General features: G+C 34.8%; 1 protein-coding gene across 1 annotated transcript; it reads left to right on the forward strand.

Moving 5' to 3' along the window:
* Positions 1 to 1,571: 1,571 nt before the first annotated feature.
* LOC149553429 (ubiquitin-conjugating enzyme E2 2) lies at positions 1,572 to 12,053 on the forward strand. The gene is made up of 5 exons (XM_089788877.1): positions 1,572 to 1,848; positions 2,037 to 2,062; positions 10,672 to 10,761; positions 10,943 to 11,031; positions 11,532 to 12,053. Exons 1-5 carry the CDS (start codon positions 1,724 to 1,726, stop codon positions 11,658 to 11,660), a joined length of 459 nt encoding a protein of 152 aa, XP_089645003.1. The 5' UTR covers positions 1,572 to 1,723; the 3' UTR covers positions 11,661 to 12,053.
* The last annotated feature ends 255 nt before the right edge of the window (positions 12,054 to 12,308 follow it).

The raw sequence follows: 12,308 nt of genomic DNA on the forward strand, positions 1-12,308 counted from the left end.
TTTTTTTAATAGTGGAAGCTAGATCTTCTGATTTATAGTATCTTTCAACAATTGAAAATGAGCATTTAAGATTACAAAAATATATCAATTTTTTCTCAATTTAAAAAAATATAATAATCATAAACTTCATCCATTTTTACACATTTTACCAGTTTACATCATCTTCAAATTCTAAACATAAATGCTACTTTTGTGACATTGAAGTTAAACAATTTTGGTTTATTTAACATTTTCTTTTATAAAAGTGTGGCATAGGTTTGTACTTTTACCCAAATTCAAATTCAATGATAGGACCTTCTTGTCCACTTTTCTAGGAAATTTATATGTGTTGACTCCTACACTAATACTTAATTTGTGTGTTGAGTGAAGTATAGGTGATCATGCTTTATAACTCATTTGCTCATGTAGGATATCATTTATCAACTTATCCATTAGTCATAGTTGAGAGTCATACACTACTCTAGAATAACATATCCTACACTTGAATCACCTCTTTACTTGTTAAAGTTTAAAATCCTAGTTTGTATGGGAGGTCTTTACATTGTTATTCTAAGTTCCAAGCTCAAAGTTCCAAAATCACCTTTTTTAGGACAATACTTAATGCATTGATTGGTTTTGTTTTCCAAAAAAGTTAAACTACTATTGTATTAGGTCAAATTGCTTGTCACAAAGAGAAGATTCTTACTTAGTATGTTTTCTAAAAGTCTTTTATAAACACCACAAGCATTTATTGTTGGTTCAAAAGATCAAGGAAAATCATGTTTTATGGGTACAAAAATCCACGACCAACATGCTTAGATCCATGGTTAGAGATCAATTTTCGATGACAAGTTTAAATCTACTCTCTCAAAGTAAGTTCACAATTTTAAAAGTGATTTGAGGGTCGGTAACAAACAAGACTTTTAGATCTTTCTTGTCTAAATTCATGCATCCCATATTCAACATTAGAATTTATATGAATAATAATCACCCATAATCAAATCCATCGAACTTTTCTTCGCATCAAACTATACACTTAATATTTGATATTCTTTTTTGTATCTACTTATATACATATTTCAAATCTCGACACTAAATTTCAATTAATATTACATTTCTCTCATATATATAAATCAAATAACCTTCTCATATATATAAATCAAATAACCTAATTTTTCATAGATATAAATTTAATAACCTATTTTTTTTTCATATAGAAGCATTTTCATCCCCTCATAGGTGCAAATGTGAAGCTAACAAAATTGTTCCCTCCTAGACTCATTTACCCACTTCTTTATAGAGAAGAATCATGTTCTTCCTCCTTTTACCTCGATATGTATGACACCATGTTGTTCTCCATGACACTACTACTTTTTGAAAAAGGCCGGCACTATAAATGGAGGAATAATTCTAGAGGTCGACGTTACACGCCACACATTTCGATAGCGTCAAATATCCAACCAAAAAAGACATATTCTCGCCATGGGAATCAAAAGGAAAAATGTTGTGTAAAATAAAGTAGGTAATAAGGGTTAGAAATGCTTGACTTCGCCTCCCTATAAATAAGTAGGAAGGCCTATCATATTTACTTTGTGTTCAAGGGTTTCTTCGGGAGTTCCAGATCTGATAAGAATTCAGAATAATGACTCCCCTTTGATAGCTGCGAGACCGTCGATCGAGATCGCAAGAAGATCTAGGGACGTGGATTGTGAGCAGAACAGGTCGCAGGCGAAGTTAGGCAGTCATGTCGACGCCTGCAAGAAAGAGGCTGATGAGGGATTTCAAGCGCTTGCAGCAGGATCCTCCAGCTGGCATCAGCGGCGCTCCTCAGGATAATAATATCATGCTATGGAACGCTGTAATTTTTGGGTATGCACGCTTTTCTCCTATTTAATTGCCTTAGCATATTTGTTCATGGTTTTTTCTTTGGTTTGGAGAGCTGAGTGTCAGAGAAGATCTTCTTAGGTTTTCGAAACTTTGTTTTGAGAAAAGAACGAGCTTTGAAATTACGGGCATCATTTTACTCATCTTGTGTGTTTTTGTTCGTCGAATTGCAGGCCCGATGACACGCCTTGGGATGGAGGTGAGTCGCTCAATAACCTAATTATATTTGTAGAGGGTTTATTCAAGCGTTTTGGGTTTTAGTCTTTTTAAGGGTAATTGGATTCATGTCAAATCGAGCTGGATTTAGGCTTTTTTTGTGCAGGATTTGGATGAGTTTTTGGTTCGAATTTTGACTCTGGTTTTAGAAATTGTATGGCGTAGGGTTTCGTTTTGAAAGTATTAATAGCTTTGATTTTACTTGGAGCAGTTTTACCATTATTGTATGACTTAGGTTTTCATCTGGAAATATTAACAGGGTTTATTAATATTTGCGGTAGTCTTAGTGAGTCTGTACTATCTGACTGGTATTCCAAATACGAAGTTTAATGACGCCTAGAATATTTCTTCTCATTAAAGCAACGTATTCCAGCAGATAAAATTTAGGTGGGACTTGCATCTTTAGTTTTCGTTTTGAAGTGGCATACCGAAAATTTCTTAAACCAACGTCTTCAAGGAAGTAGTTGCACTGAAAATTTGCCGTTTCATGTTTTCCATTATGGTTGCTGCTTTTTGGGAAAGTTATTGGTAATAGGATTGTTAAGGGCATAGCAATAGGTTTGTAGATTCTGTATATTTGGAAAATTTAGGAGGGGGAAATGTTCATCTTGAATTCAGTTATTCAATTTGGGAGAATCTGTCTATTTGTTTATTCCGGAGGTGACTTGAAATGTCTTTATAAGTAGTATTCAACTTGTTAGAGGTGGTGTTGGCTTTGCTAATTTAGGTGCAATCACTTTGAATAATAACCTCATTGGATTTGTATATTAAATACAATATCTTGTTAGTTATTAGCTCTACTCGGTCAATGGCTTGGTTGTGCGCTAGAAAATTGTGAACTGAAGGATTTTGATCAGTACTTAACCCCAAATCATGAGATGTAATTCTAGAGTTCAGCGACAACTTACGAGGGCTAAATTTCCAGCTGAGCCTGTGGAGAAACTGAAAGGATTCCGATTTATGTTAAAACCAAACACCACCTCAAACAATGACTGTAATATTTATGTGGCCTGGAAATTTCTGTGCTAGGAAGAAACCAAGAATTGTTAAACTCTAATGAGTTGTGGGAAGAAACTAGGAATTCATGAAACTTAGATCAACGGGTTTGACACAAAAATTACACAAATGAATCTTGGTAGCAATATCACAATCATACTTGTTGTGGAAAATACCTTCTACTTATCAGTTGATTTGTTTAAGCAACTTTCCGATGAATGGTTTGTGAGGCACAACACTTGCCTAAGGTTTTGCAAATCGGGTTGTTAGTAAGTATTCTTAACCTGGGAAGAAACTTCATGGTAAGTGTGCTTGTATTGGAGTAGTATTGAGATGGGTAACCTCTAGGAAGTCTTGGTGCCCCATCTCTGTTACCATCACCTGGATGCTATGAGTGCTAAGTGTTCCATTCATTCTCACGAGAGATGGAATCTTGTAAACTGCTAGTCAAGAAACTTGGGTCAATGAGTTTGACTCAAACTACACAAATTAATCCTTATAGCAATATCACAAATGAATTCTACTCTTGTAAATATGAAAGTTATCTTTTATTGACAATATTTTGCAGAGAGCTTGACTGGAATTTTTATTGATAAATCATAAAACTTTTGAGTCCTTGAAATGTATAATATATCAGGAGGAGGCTGTGCAAGTGCTTATATGAGTCCTTTATCATCTATGCTATGGAAATGTCCTTTAATTTAACAGAAAAGTAGCAGTTCACTGTTTTTCTGCAAATTTTCACTTTTTTTTTGTAAATCCAAATTTTCTCAATTTCTTGCTATTTTTTCCCAGATTTATTAAAAAAATCCTACTCTGGTTTGGTGATTTATTTTCAAAACAATTTATGCTTCTATATGTTAATTACACACTATTGCATGCTCTTTGGACTTTGCAAATATGGTACAATGATGATTCTGTATCATTTCTTTTCCTCATAATAAGAGACATGGCAACTTAGGGCTCAATTCGACAATATTACTGCACATTTTTGTGCGAGTTTTGGGTTTGACTAAGTATTAGGAATATCCTTCACAACCTCCTGACTATAACTTCATACTCAGTTGTGTTTAATTCGGGTGTTCTGGTGTTAGCCTTATTTCCGCCAGGCAGACAGTTTATGATTGCCAATCTCTTCAAATAATTTCCATTGGGATCTCAACATATGGGGGATTGATTGTGAAGCATGATTGATTGTGCAACATTACACCTAGTCTACCCTATGTAATGCTTATCTGCATTCTGCTCTAAAATTTGAACTGACTGAAAGACCAACATTGGGTAGACAGCTATTGATTTTGCATAAAATATAGAAAATGAGAAAATGATCAGATTATTTTGTTCATCATATTATATTTTTGTGAATCACATAAGTCATACCTGTTATTAGAATCTGACCCATATATTCTGTGTGGCCTGATATATGCCTTTCAACATCCACCTGCTAGATTCTGTAAATATCACCCTAAAATAAGATTTATGTACAAATCTATATGCAACATTGACCTCATTTGTGTACAAGCAGGAATGCCTGAAGATGACAATGTTAATCTGCATCTCAGACATCAAAGCTATTCATTATGATCTGGCGGTCACCCATGAAGTGTGCCTTTTTTCACGCCTGAGCTACTGTTATTTAGATCCAGTTATGTACAGTTGAAGCTCTGCTTATGTTCTTTTGATGTTTCGGGTATCTGCTACATTATTGATGTTAAGGTCTGGCTACAAACCACCTCAACAATTGGATACGACCACTTTTGCTTGGTTGCCCAGAGTTCCAGCAGATAGAAGTATGGAATAGGGATTGCTCTAAATCAGAAGATACAAATCACTTCATTAATTGTTTGGACCCACCTTTGCTGGCTGTCTAGGGTGGTTGAATATAATAGGTAATAGAGTGTTTGAAGATAATAGGTATGGAACAGGGAGTACTCTAATCAGACAAAATGGAATTTCTAATCTAAATATCAACCTACAGCAGACTTAAGATGAAATAGAAATCACAAGATCACAAAATACCACTGATTTTCATTTTAAAGATTCCTTTGACTGACTTATTACAAATGGCAGACAGGGGCATCATTACTTATTATATTGCATGGTGCCTTTCACTCTCCAAATAAAGTTTAAAGCTGACAGTGTTATTTGCTACAGATATGCTCAATAAAACACAGTTGCTTTTTAAGGGGCATCATTAAAGAGTTAAACGCCATAAATAACTATATAGAGCAGCAGATTATACATTTTATTTATATAATATTTAATTTGACGTTTTAGTGACCTTCAAGTTTCATTGGTGTTACAACTCGCACGGTGGCTAGCATAATGTAACTGCTGAGAGTGGAATTGTGACCATAAGAGGTGTTCTCTGTTTTAATGCATGTGTGCCCCATCGCTAGAGATTGTCACCTGTTGCCCTACCTGGGAAGGCCTTTTATTGGCTAGAGTGGCTGAAGCGGTCTGAATGAGGGTTTCCATGTAAATGAATGCTCAGATTCAGCTCAGATTCAGAGAAGATTGTGTTTGAAGGTGTGAGATCTGCATTTAGAAAGAATCCCAGTATTATAATCTTTTTCCCTAAAATATCCTTGGACATCTAAAATGCTGTGCTCCATATTTAAGAATATTGTTTAAATGTCCTTAATGGTTTTGACATCAGATTTCCTACAAAGAGGTTCTTCTTATTCAAATCTGAATGGCTCTGTTAATAAGATTATTCAGTATGTACTTATTCTGATTTCTTGGAGTGATCAACATTAGTGAGTGATTAAAGTTATATTAATAGATGCAATTCAGGCAAATTTAGATTGGAATGAGGTTATTGAATCACTTGTACATATTCCAGGGCTGTTTTCCTCTGGGCAATATCGTTTGTTAGTGAAGTTTAGGGAAATGAGGTTTTGCATTTATAAAAAAAGTAAAGATTTGTGAGGTTGGAGAACAATTTCGAAGAGAGATTGAATGTTTTAGTGAGTCTCAGCAGAGAGTGCAGATGTGGGCCTGTAATCCAACTATTTGCATTTTGTAAGTTTTACAACAAAAACCTAAAAAATTAAAAAAAGGTAAGCCGAAGATAAGGTCTGGAGGTTTGCTGGAATGAGATTTGGGGACCCCCCTGGTGTCCCTGGTGTATTAATTTTTTTTCCACTATTAAATGATACATTGACTGTCACATGTGTTGAACTGTTTATAGATATAACTTTTGTGTAATGGATCAAACCTTTCTTAAATCTTAACTGTAGTCATTTGATAACTGATGTAGGCACCAATAGCTTATACTTGAATACCCAATAACTTTGTTGGGGCTACTACTTCATAAACTTACAAGTAGCTGCCTTAAACTTTAGTGAGATAATTTTTGCTCATACGGGTGCGGGGTGATGATGCGCAATTTTTTTTTTGGATTTTGGGTGTGTCCATATATATATATATATATATATATATTGTATACCATAGTTGGAAAACTTGGACTCCGCAACAACTCGCTAAGCCCCCCAAAAGTTTAATTGGGAAAAACTTGGCAATTTAAAAAAAAAAACTCAGGAAAACTCGGGAACCTAAAAAAATGGCCGAAAAATTAATTAAAAATACATTTTTTTTTTTTTGCAAAATATAATGAGAAGATGCATCTAATAAGTTAATTAAAGAGAACACAAAAGAAACAACTAGAGTTTAGATGTATATAAATGCATAGTGGGTACAAAATCACATTCTCATGGGGAATGCTGATGGAGGGAAGCAAAATAGTAAATAGTTTCAATCTGTCAAACTAGAAGTAAATACTAAATACATCAATATAATGACATATTCCTCTTTCCAGCTGCACTAGCAGGAAAGCGAGGGGTGTCTTTGAAGAAGTGCCTCGCACTGGGATTGGGCGTGAGTTGTGTGACTGTGAAGTTTGTGGCTGTGCCTCCTCGCTCGACATTCCTATTGATTAGCTCAACGTCCTGGAAGAGGATGTATCTCCTATATGTGGCACTGGTAATCCCTCTTGTGAGCTTGAATCGTCATTGTCTTCATCCTCATCCTCATCCTCAATGTCATCCATTGTGAAATGAAAATCCTCATTCGCTGAAAACAATGGACTTGGCTCCTGTGTCGTCCAATCAGAATAAAGATCTATCTCTTCTAGATCAAGTGGACCAAGTAGTGCTGAACTCCGTTCCCTTTTTATGGTCAACTTAAGATTATAGTGCACGTAAACAAGGTCATTAAGCTGTCTTTGAGTCATTTTGTTTCTTTTCTCTGTGTGGGTGGACTCAAATAAGTTCTAATTGTGCTTACAATGGGATGCACTACAAGGTTGGCATAGGACTTTGAGAGCAAAATTCTTTAAATTGGGGGTATTGCCACCCCAACTTGCCCACCAATCATCTTTAAAAAAAAATATAATAAGTTATAAAGCAATGAAACAAGATAATCAGAAAACACAACTTATCAATTTGCAAAAGTTTTAAAGTTTGATGCTATACCTTGTGCTTGAGTAGCTCCTGCTCTCTTTGCTAGCATAGAAGAGAACAAATTACCCCTTGATTCCACATAGACTTGTTGTTCGGGCACAACAAGGTCTCTCTACGCTTCACTGGATATCATTCTCTCAATGCATTTAGAGAGACCTTCCATGACCTCTCCGTTAGGATCTAAGTAGGAATCATCAGCCTTAAAACAAATAGAAAATGATATCAAGTCTTACTACACGACCTTAAAAGTAAAGTAAAATGAAGTCTTAGTGAAATCTCAAGAACAATCATGGTACCTGAATTTGGGGTTGAGGAAGTAGCTTGCTGCATGAATGGGTTGGTGGAGCATATTGTTCCACCTCCTATCAATTATTTCCCAAATGGGGTCAAATTTGAGTTTGTCCACATGATATTAGTTTCTAACAGCCTCTTTGGCTTATCCATGGCCTCATAAAGACCTCCCATTGGGGATTGTTGCCCATCACATATGCGCAAAACTCTAACCAGGGGCATAGACATCTACATTTGAAATTTCGAAAAATACAAATTAGTTGATAACATAGTAAGTTATGGATTAATAATGAAACTTGAATCAACTACAAATATAATGTTTTGATTCTTGAAGTTACCTCCACAATTTTCGTAGCTTTTGCAAAAAAACTATCATCAAAGACTATTCATGCCACAACCTCTCCTTTAGGCTTCTTTGAGTATGGTGAAGCAACCCAATCAGCACACACAAACATTTGTTTCAGAGCCAATATGAGGTCGAGAATATTTTGCAACGTCAAGAACACTGTTGCAAACCTTGTCATAGTGGGTCTCACCAAATCTTCACCTTTAGTGATCTTTCTCATCAAATTGAGAACCCATGGGTGATTATAGACATTTAACATTATCAGATTTCCACAATCCATTTGTAAATAATATGTATTCTGGATTTGATTGTGTGTGCTTTTTTACCATCAACGTTTCGGATCATACTACATGATCCATCATTAGGATGAGAAAGTGTAGGAGTAGAGATGTTGCAGACTGGGCCTTCCTTTAGAGATATAAAAATATTTGGTGACTCGCCTAGCATCTTCCACAACTGGACTCACCCAATCAAGTTTTTCTATGTCCTCCAAAAGAAGGTCAAGGATATGTGCTGCACAAGGTGACCAAAAAAGTGTGGGATGCCTCTCTTGGAGGATTCTACCTAAAAGATTAGTAAATAATCAATAATTAGTTACAAACTTTCCATATTTACATCAAATCTAAATTGAATAATGCCATTGCATTACATTCATGATTCATATTGAACATAAAAAATTAAATTTACCTGCTGCCACATATGCTGCTGCATTATTTGTGATGATTTGCACCACATTCTCCAACATTAAAGCCAATGTTGTGTGCATTTTTCACTTAGTTGGAGGCGTCAACAGATTTTTAAAACACATAATCTTTGCAAGAAACGAAGAAATTAATAATGGTTCTACTTCCATCTGTCCACCCATCAGATAAAATGGTGTTTGTGGCCACTCTTCTTGTGGATTTGTCATGCTTTTTTAATGCTTAATTGCTGCCCTACACATAAATTTATAGAAAAATGAATAAACAAAGTTAGAACTTAGAAACTTAGATCCATGAGTATGAAGTAGTTACTAAACAAAGTAAACGGACAACTAGGGTTTGTTTTTAGAAAATCTTACATATTCTTCAAATTTTTTTGTCAAACATAGAGCTGAATGACTTTCAAATGATTAAAACATAGAGTTAAAATGCTTTTAAATGATTTGACTTCATTTACAAGCAACAACAAAAACAATAGAACATTTTTTAAAACTATAAAAAGTTTTCGAACTATGATAAAAATAACATATTTGGAAAGATATTTGTCTTCTAAAACCGGTTAGAATCCTCTACAAATCCACTTAAATCCATCTTGAATCACCTCCAATCACCTAAGAATGCCTCCAAGTCTTCTTCTCTCTACACCTCAAGCCTCTAGAATGCACAAAGCAACTGACGTTGCAAAAAAATGGACTTTTTGTCCTATATCGCGCGGGTTACTGTCATCGCGAGTTTTTAATTGAAACTCGCTGATTAATCGACATTTTTTTTGCCCTAGCCGAGTATTTGCAAACAGCGAGCCGAGCTAAAAAACTCGGTGAGTGTTTTGGAAACTTGTCGAGTATTTGATGAGTTTCCCAACTATTATGGTGTATACTATAATTTATGTATGCAAAGAAATATACAAAAATAAACCATTCCTCTTTTAGGGCCGTTCTAGGGTTTTCCGGCAAAAAGGAGCAAAAATAGAATTTAAAAAATCAATTAAACACATGTTTTTTAAAGTCACTTAAGTGAATGGGCGTTGAAAAAGTCTGGATGCTCTCCAGATGTGCTTGGATGCTCTCAAACGCATCCTGCGTGCATCCGCAGGCGTTGGACAAGCTTCCAATGAGCACCAGTGCAGCATCCAAACACATCCACGCATCCGAAAGCAGCAGAATTAGCATCCGATGATTTCCTGGAGCACCGGTAACTTAGATTTTTAATCATGTCATGTATACTTTTTATTCTTCTGGTTTGCTATACATATTTGATTTATTGTGTAAATTGGCAGATATTAAGTTGTAGAGGACTGAGTACGAAGTTTGTTTCCCACTAACAATTTTTTTTTTGGTCTGTTATCGTTTTGTATTTTCTTAATTGTAGTAAAAAGTATTACATCATATAATTGAGGACTTAAAAATTCTTGAAAACATTGGTCACCCACAGCCCTTTGATCACATGCACCCTTGCTTGCATCTATTTTTTGACATTACCAAAAAACAATTCTAACACTAGGACATCACTTCTATCTGTGATTCATTGACATGACAATTGCAATATTTGTGGAGTAAGCCATATCAACAAAAGGGCTTCTTACTCCTACATTTCATTACATTCGAAAGCCACAATCCTGTAACCTAGGCTTCTCCATTATTTTGACGAATCCATTTGTCTTCCTTGCGAGCAGTTATTGTCTGTGTTTATGTGATAAGCTTCACAAGTTGCAGTGATTATTGTGGTTTTAGCTAATGATATTTTTCTGGACCGTAGAATGCTGCCTTTTAACATAAATATTTTGGATTTATCTCAGGCACGTTCAAGTTGACCCTTCAGTTCACAGAGGATTATCCGAATAAGCCACCAACAGTCCGTTTTGTATCAAGGATGTTTCATCCTAACAGTAAGATTTCATGATCATTAATTGTATCATTTAGCTTTAACTTAACAATCTTTTATTGGTAACACGTGAAATGTTTGTAAAATTGTTGAGCTTAAGGATTTATCTTTGAGAATTTTTTTTAGTGATAATATTTTTAATAATAATCTATATTCTAAATGGCACCTTTGTTTCCCTTCTGTAGTTTATGCTGATGGAAGCATTTGCTTGGACATTTTGCAAAATCAGTGGAGTCCAATCTATGATGTTGCAGCCATCCTCACATCTATTCAGGTATAACAACTTATTGGTTTATTTGTCAGATATTTAAAATATATAGCAGTAGTTAGGTAGATATTCAGAGGTAAAAAGAAAAGGACCACAAAATGTACTTTCTAGTTGTCAAGTCATAATCCTGTTTCTAAAATCAAGTGATGGCAGCTTTGGTCTGGTCTGTACAAGTTGTCAATTCATAATCCTATTTTTAAACATTGAGCCATGACAGCTTTGGTCTGGTCTTTACTATAAATAATTGCTTTGATTTCATTTTTTTAATAACCAGGATCTTTGTTAATAATATAGCAAATTTTAGATAAGAACTGCCTGATGAAATTGCATTAGGTACACCCCTAGATCCTGGCATTTTAACGTCCTTTGCGCCTAGTAAAGTTAGAATTTCTATGCTTGCTTGCAACTTTTGTCTTGTTTAAAAAACTTCTCTTTCTTACTAAGAACTTAATGCATGATGTCTATTTTTGGTCATAGACCCTGATTTTTCTTTTCTTTTATTGCAGTCTTTACTTTGTGATCCAAATCCAAACTCTCCAGCAAATTCAGAGGCTGCCCGCATGTTTAGTGAAAACAAACGGGAGTATAATAGAAGAGTTCGCGAGATAGTCGAACAGAGTTGGACAGCAGACTAAATCACTTTGTTTGCTGGTTTTAAGGAGGTTTGCGATATTGTTGAGAGGAGTTTATGGACTATATATGTCAATGAAACTTTGACCTAAATCAATACCATGAGTATGCATCTACTTCTACTGAATGATTCCAAGCCTTGGTCTTATGTTCTGTGGACTTGTGGTAAGTCTAATTTTATGTGCTGGCTTTTTGCTATTTGTGAAAGTTGTGGCTTTGCTTCCATGCATAATCATGGTATAGGCAAGGATAATAGATATGTGGACTATTTGACAGTAAAGGGCAGAATTTTTTCATAGCCCATGTAATCTTTGCCCTTTATCTTATCTTGCTTTGTATGTATATAATCAGTAAACTCGATTAGAATAATATCTAAATATACCTTCGGTTGTGCCTAACATCTTTTTCTTGGAATTATTGGTTTAATTTTTTAAAAATTGAATTAAGTATCTTCAATTTAAGTTTTCATTTTAGTAACTTGGAGTTCTTCTCTATTTTACTTTCAAATACTTATTGTAGTGTATAACTGGGAATGTTAGTCCGACCAGATATCACTATTTTAAAATATTCAAGTGTATGTTTTGATTGATCTTTTAAAGGAATTGGACTTCAGAAACATTAGTTTCTTTGTCTAATGGTGATACGATTTACAT

This window comes from Cupressus sempervirens, chromosome 6, assembly GCF_028749045.1.
Source record: "Cupressus sempervirens isolate cs-2001-9-10 chromosome 6, ASM2874904v1, whole genome shotgun sequence".
NCBI classification, from domain to species: Eukaryota; Viridiplantae; Streptophyta; class Pinopsida; order Cupressales; family Cupressaceae; genus Cupressus; species Cupressus sempervirens.

Excerpts from the sequence above, each read along its gene's own strand:
- LOC149553429 (XM_089788877.1), top strand. The coding sequence starts at position 1,724 with ATGTCGACGCCTGCAAGAAAGAGGCTGATGAGGGATTTCAAGCGCTTG. Across the intron at positions 2,063-10,671 it reads TGACACGCCTTGGGATGGAG|GCACGTTCAAGTTGACCCTT; the intron begins GTGAGTCGCTCA and ends GATTTATCTCAG. Across the intron at positions 10,762-10,942 it reads AAGGATGTTTCATCCTAACA|TTTATGCTGATGGAAGCATT; the intron begins GTAAGATTTCAT and ends TCCCTTCTGTAG.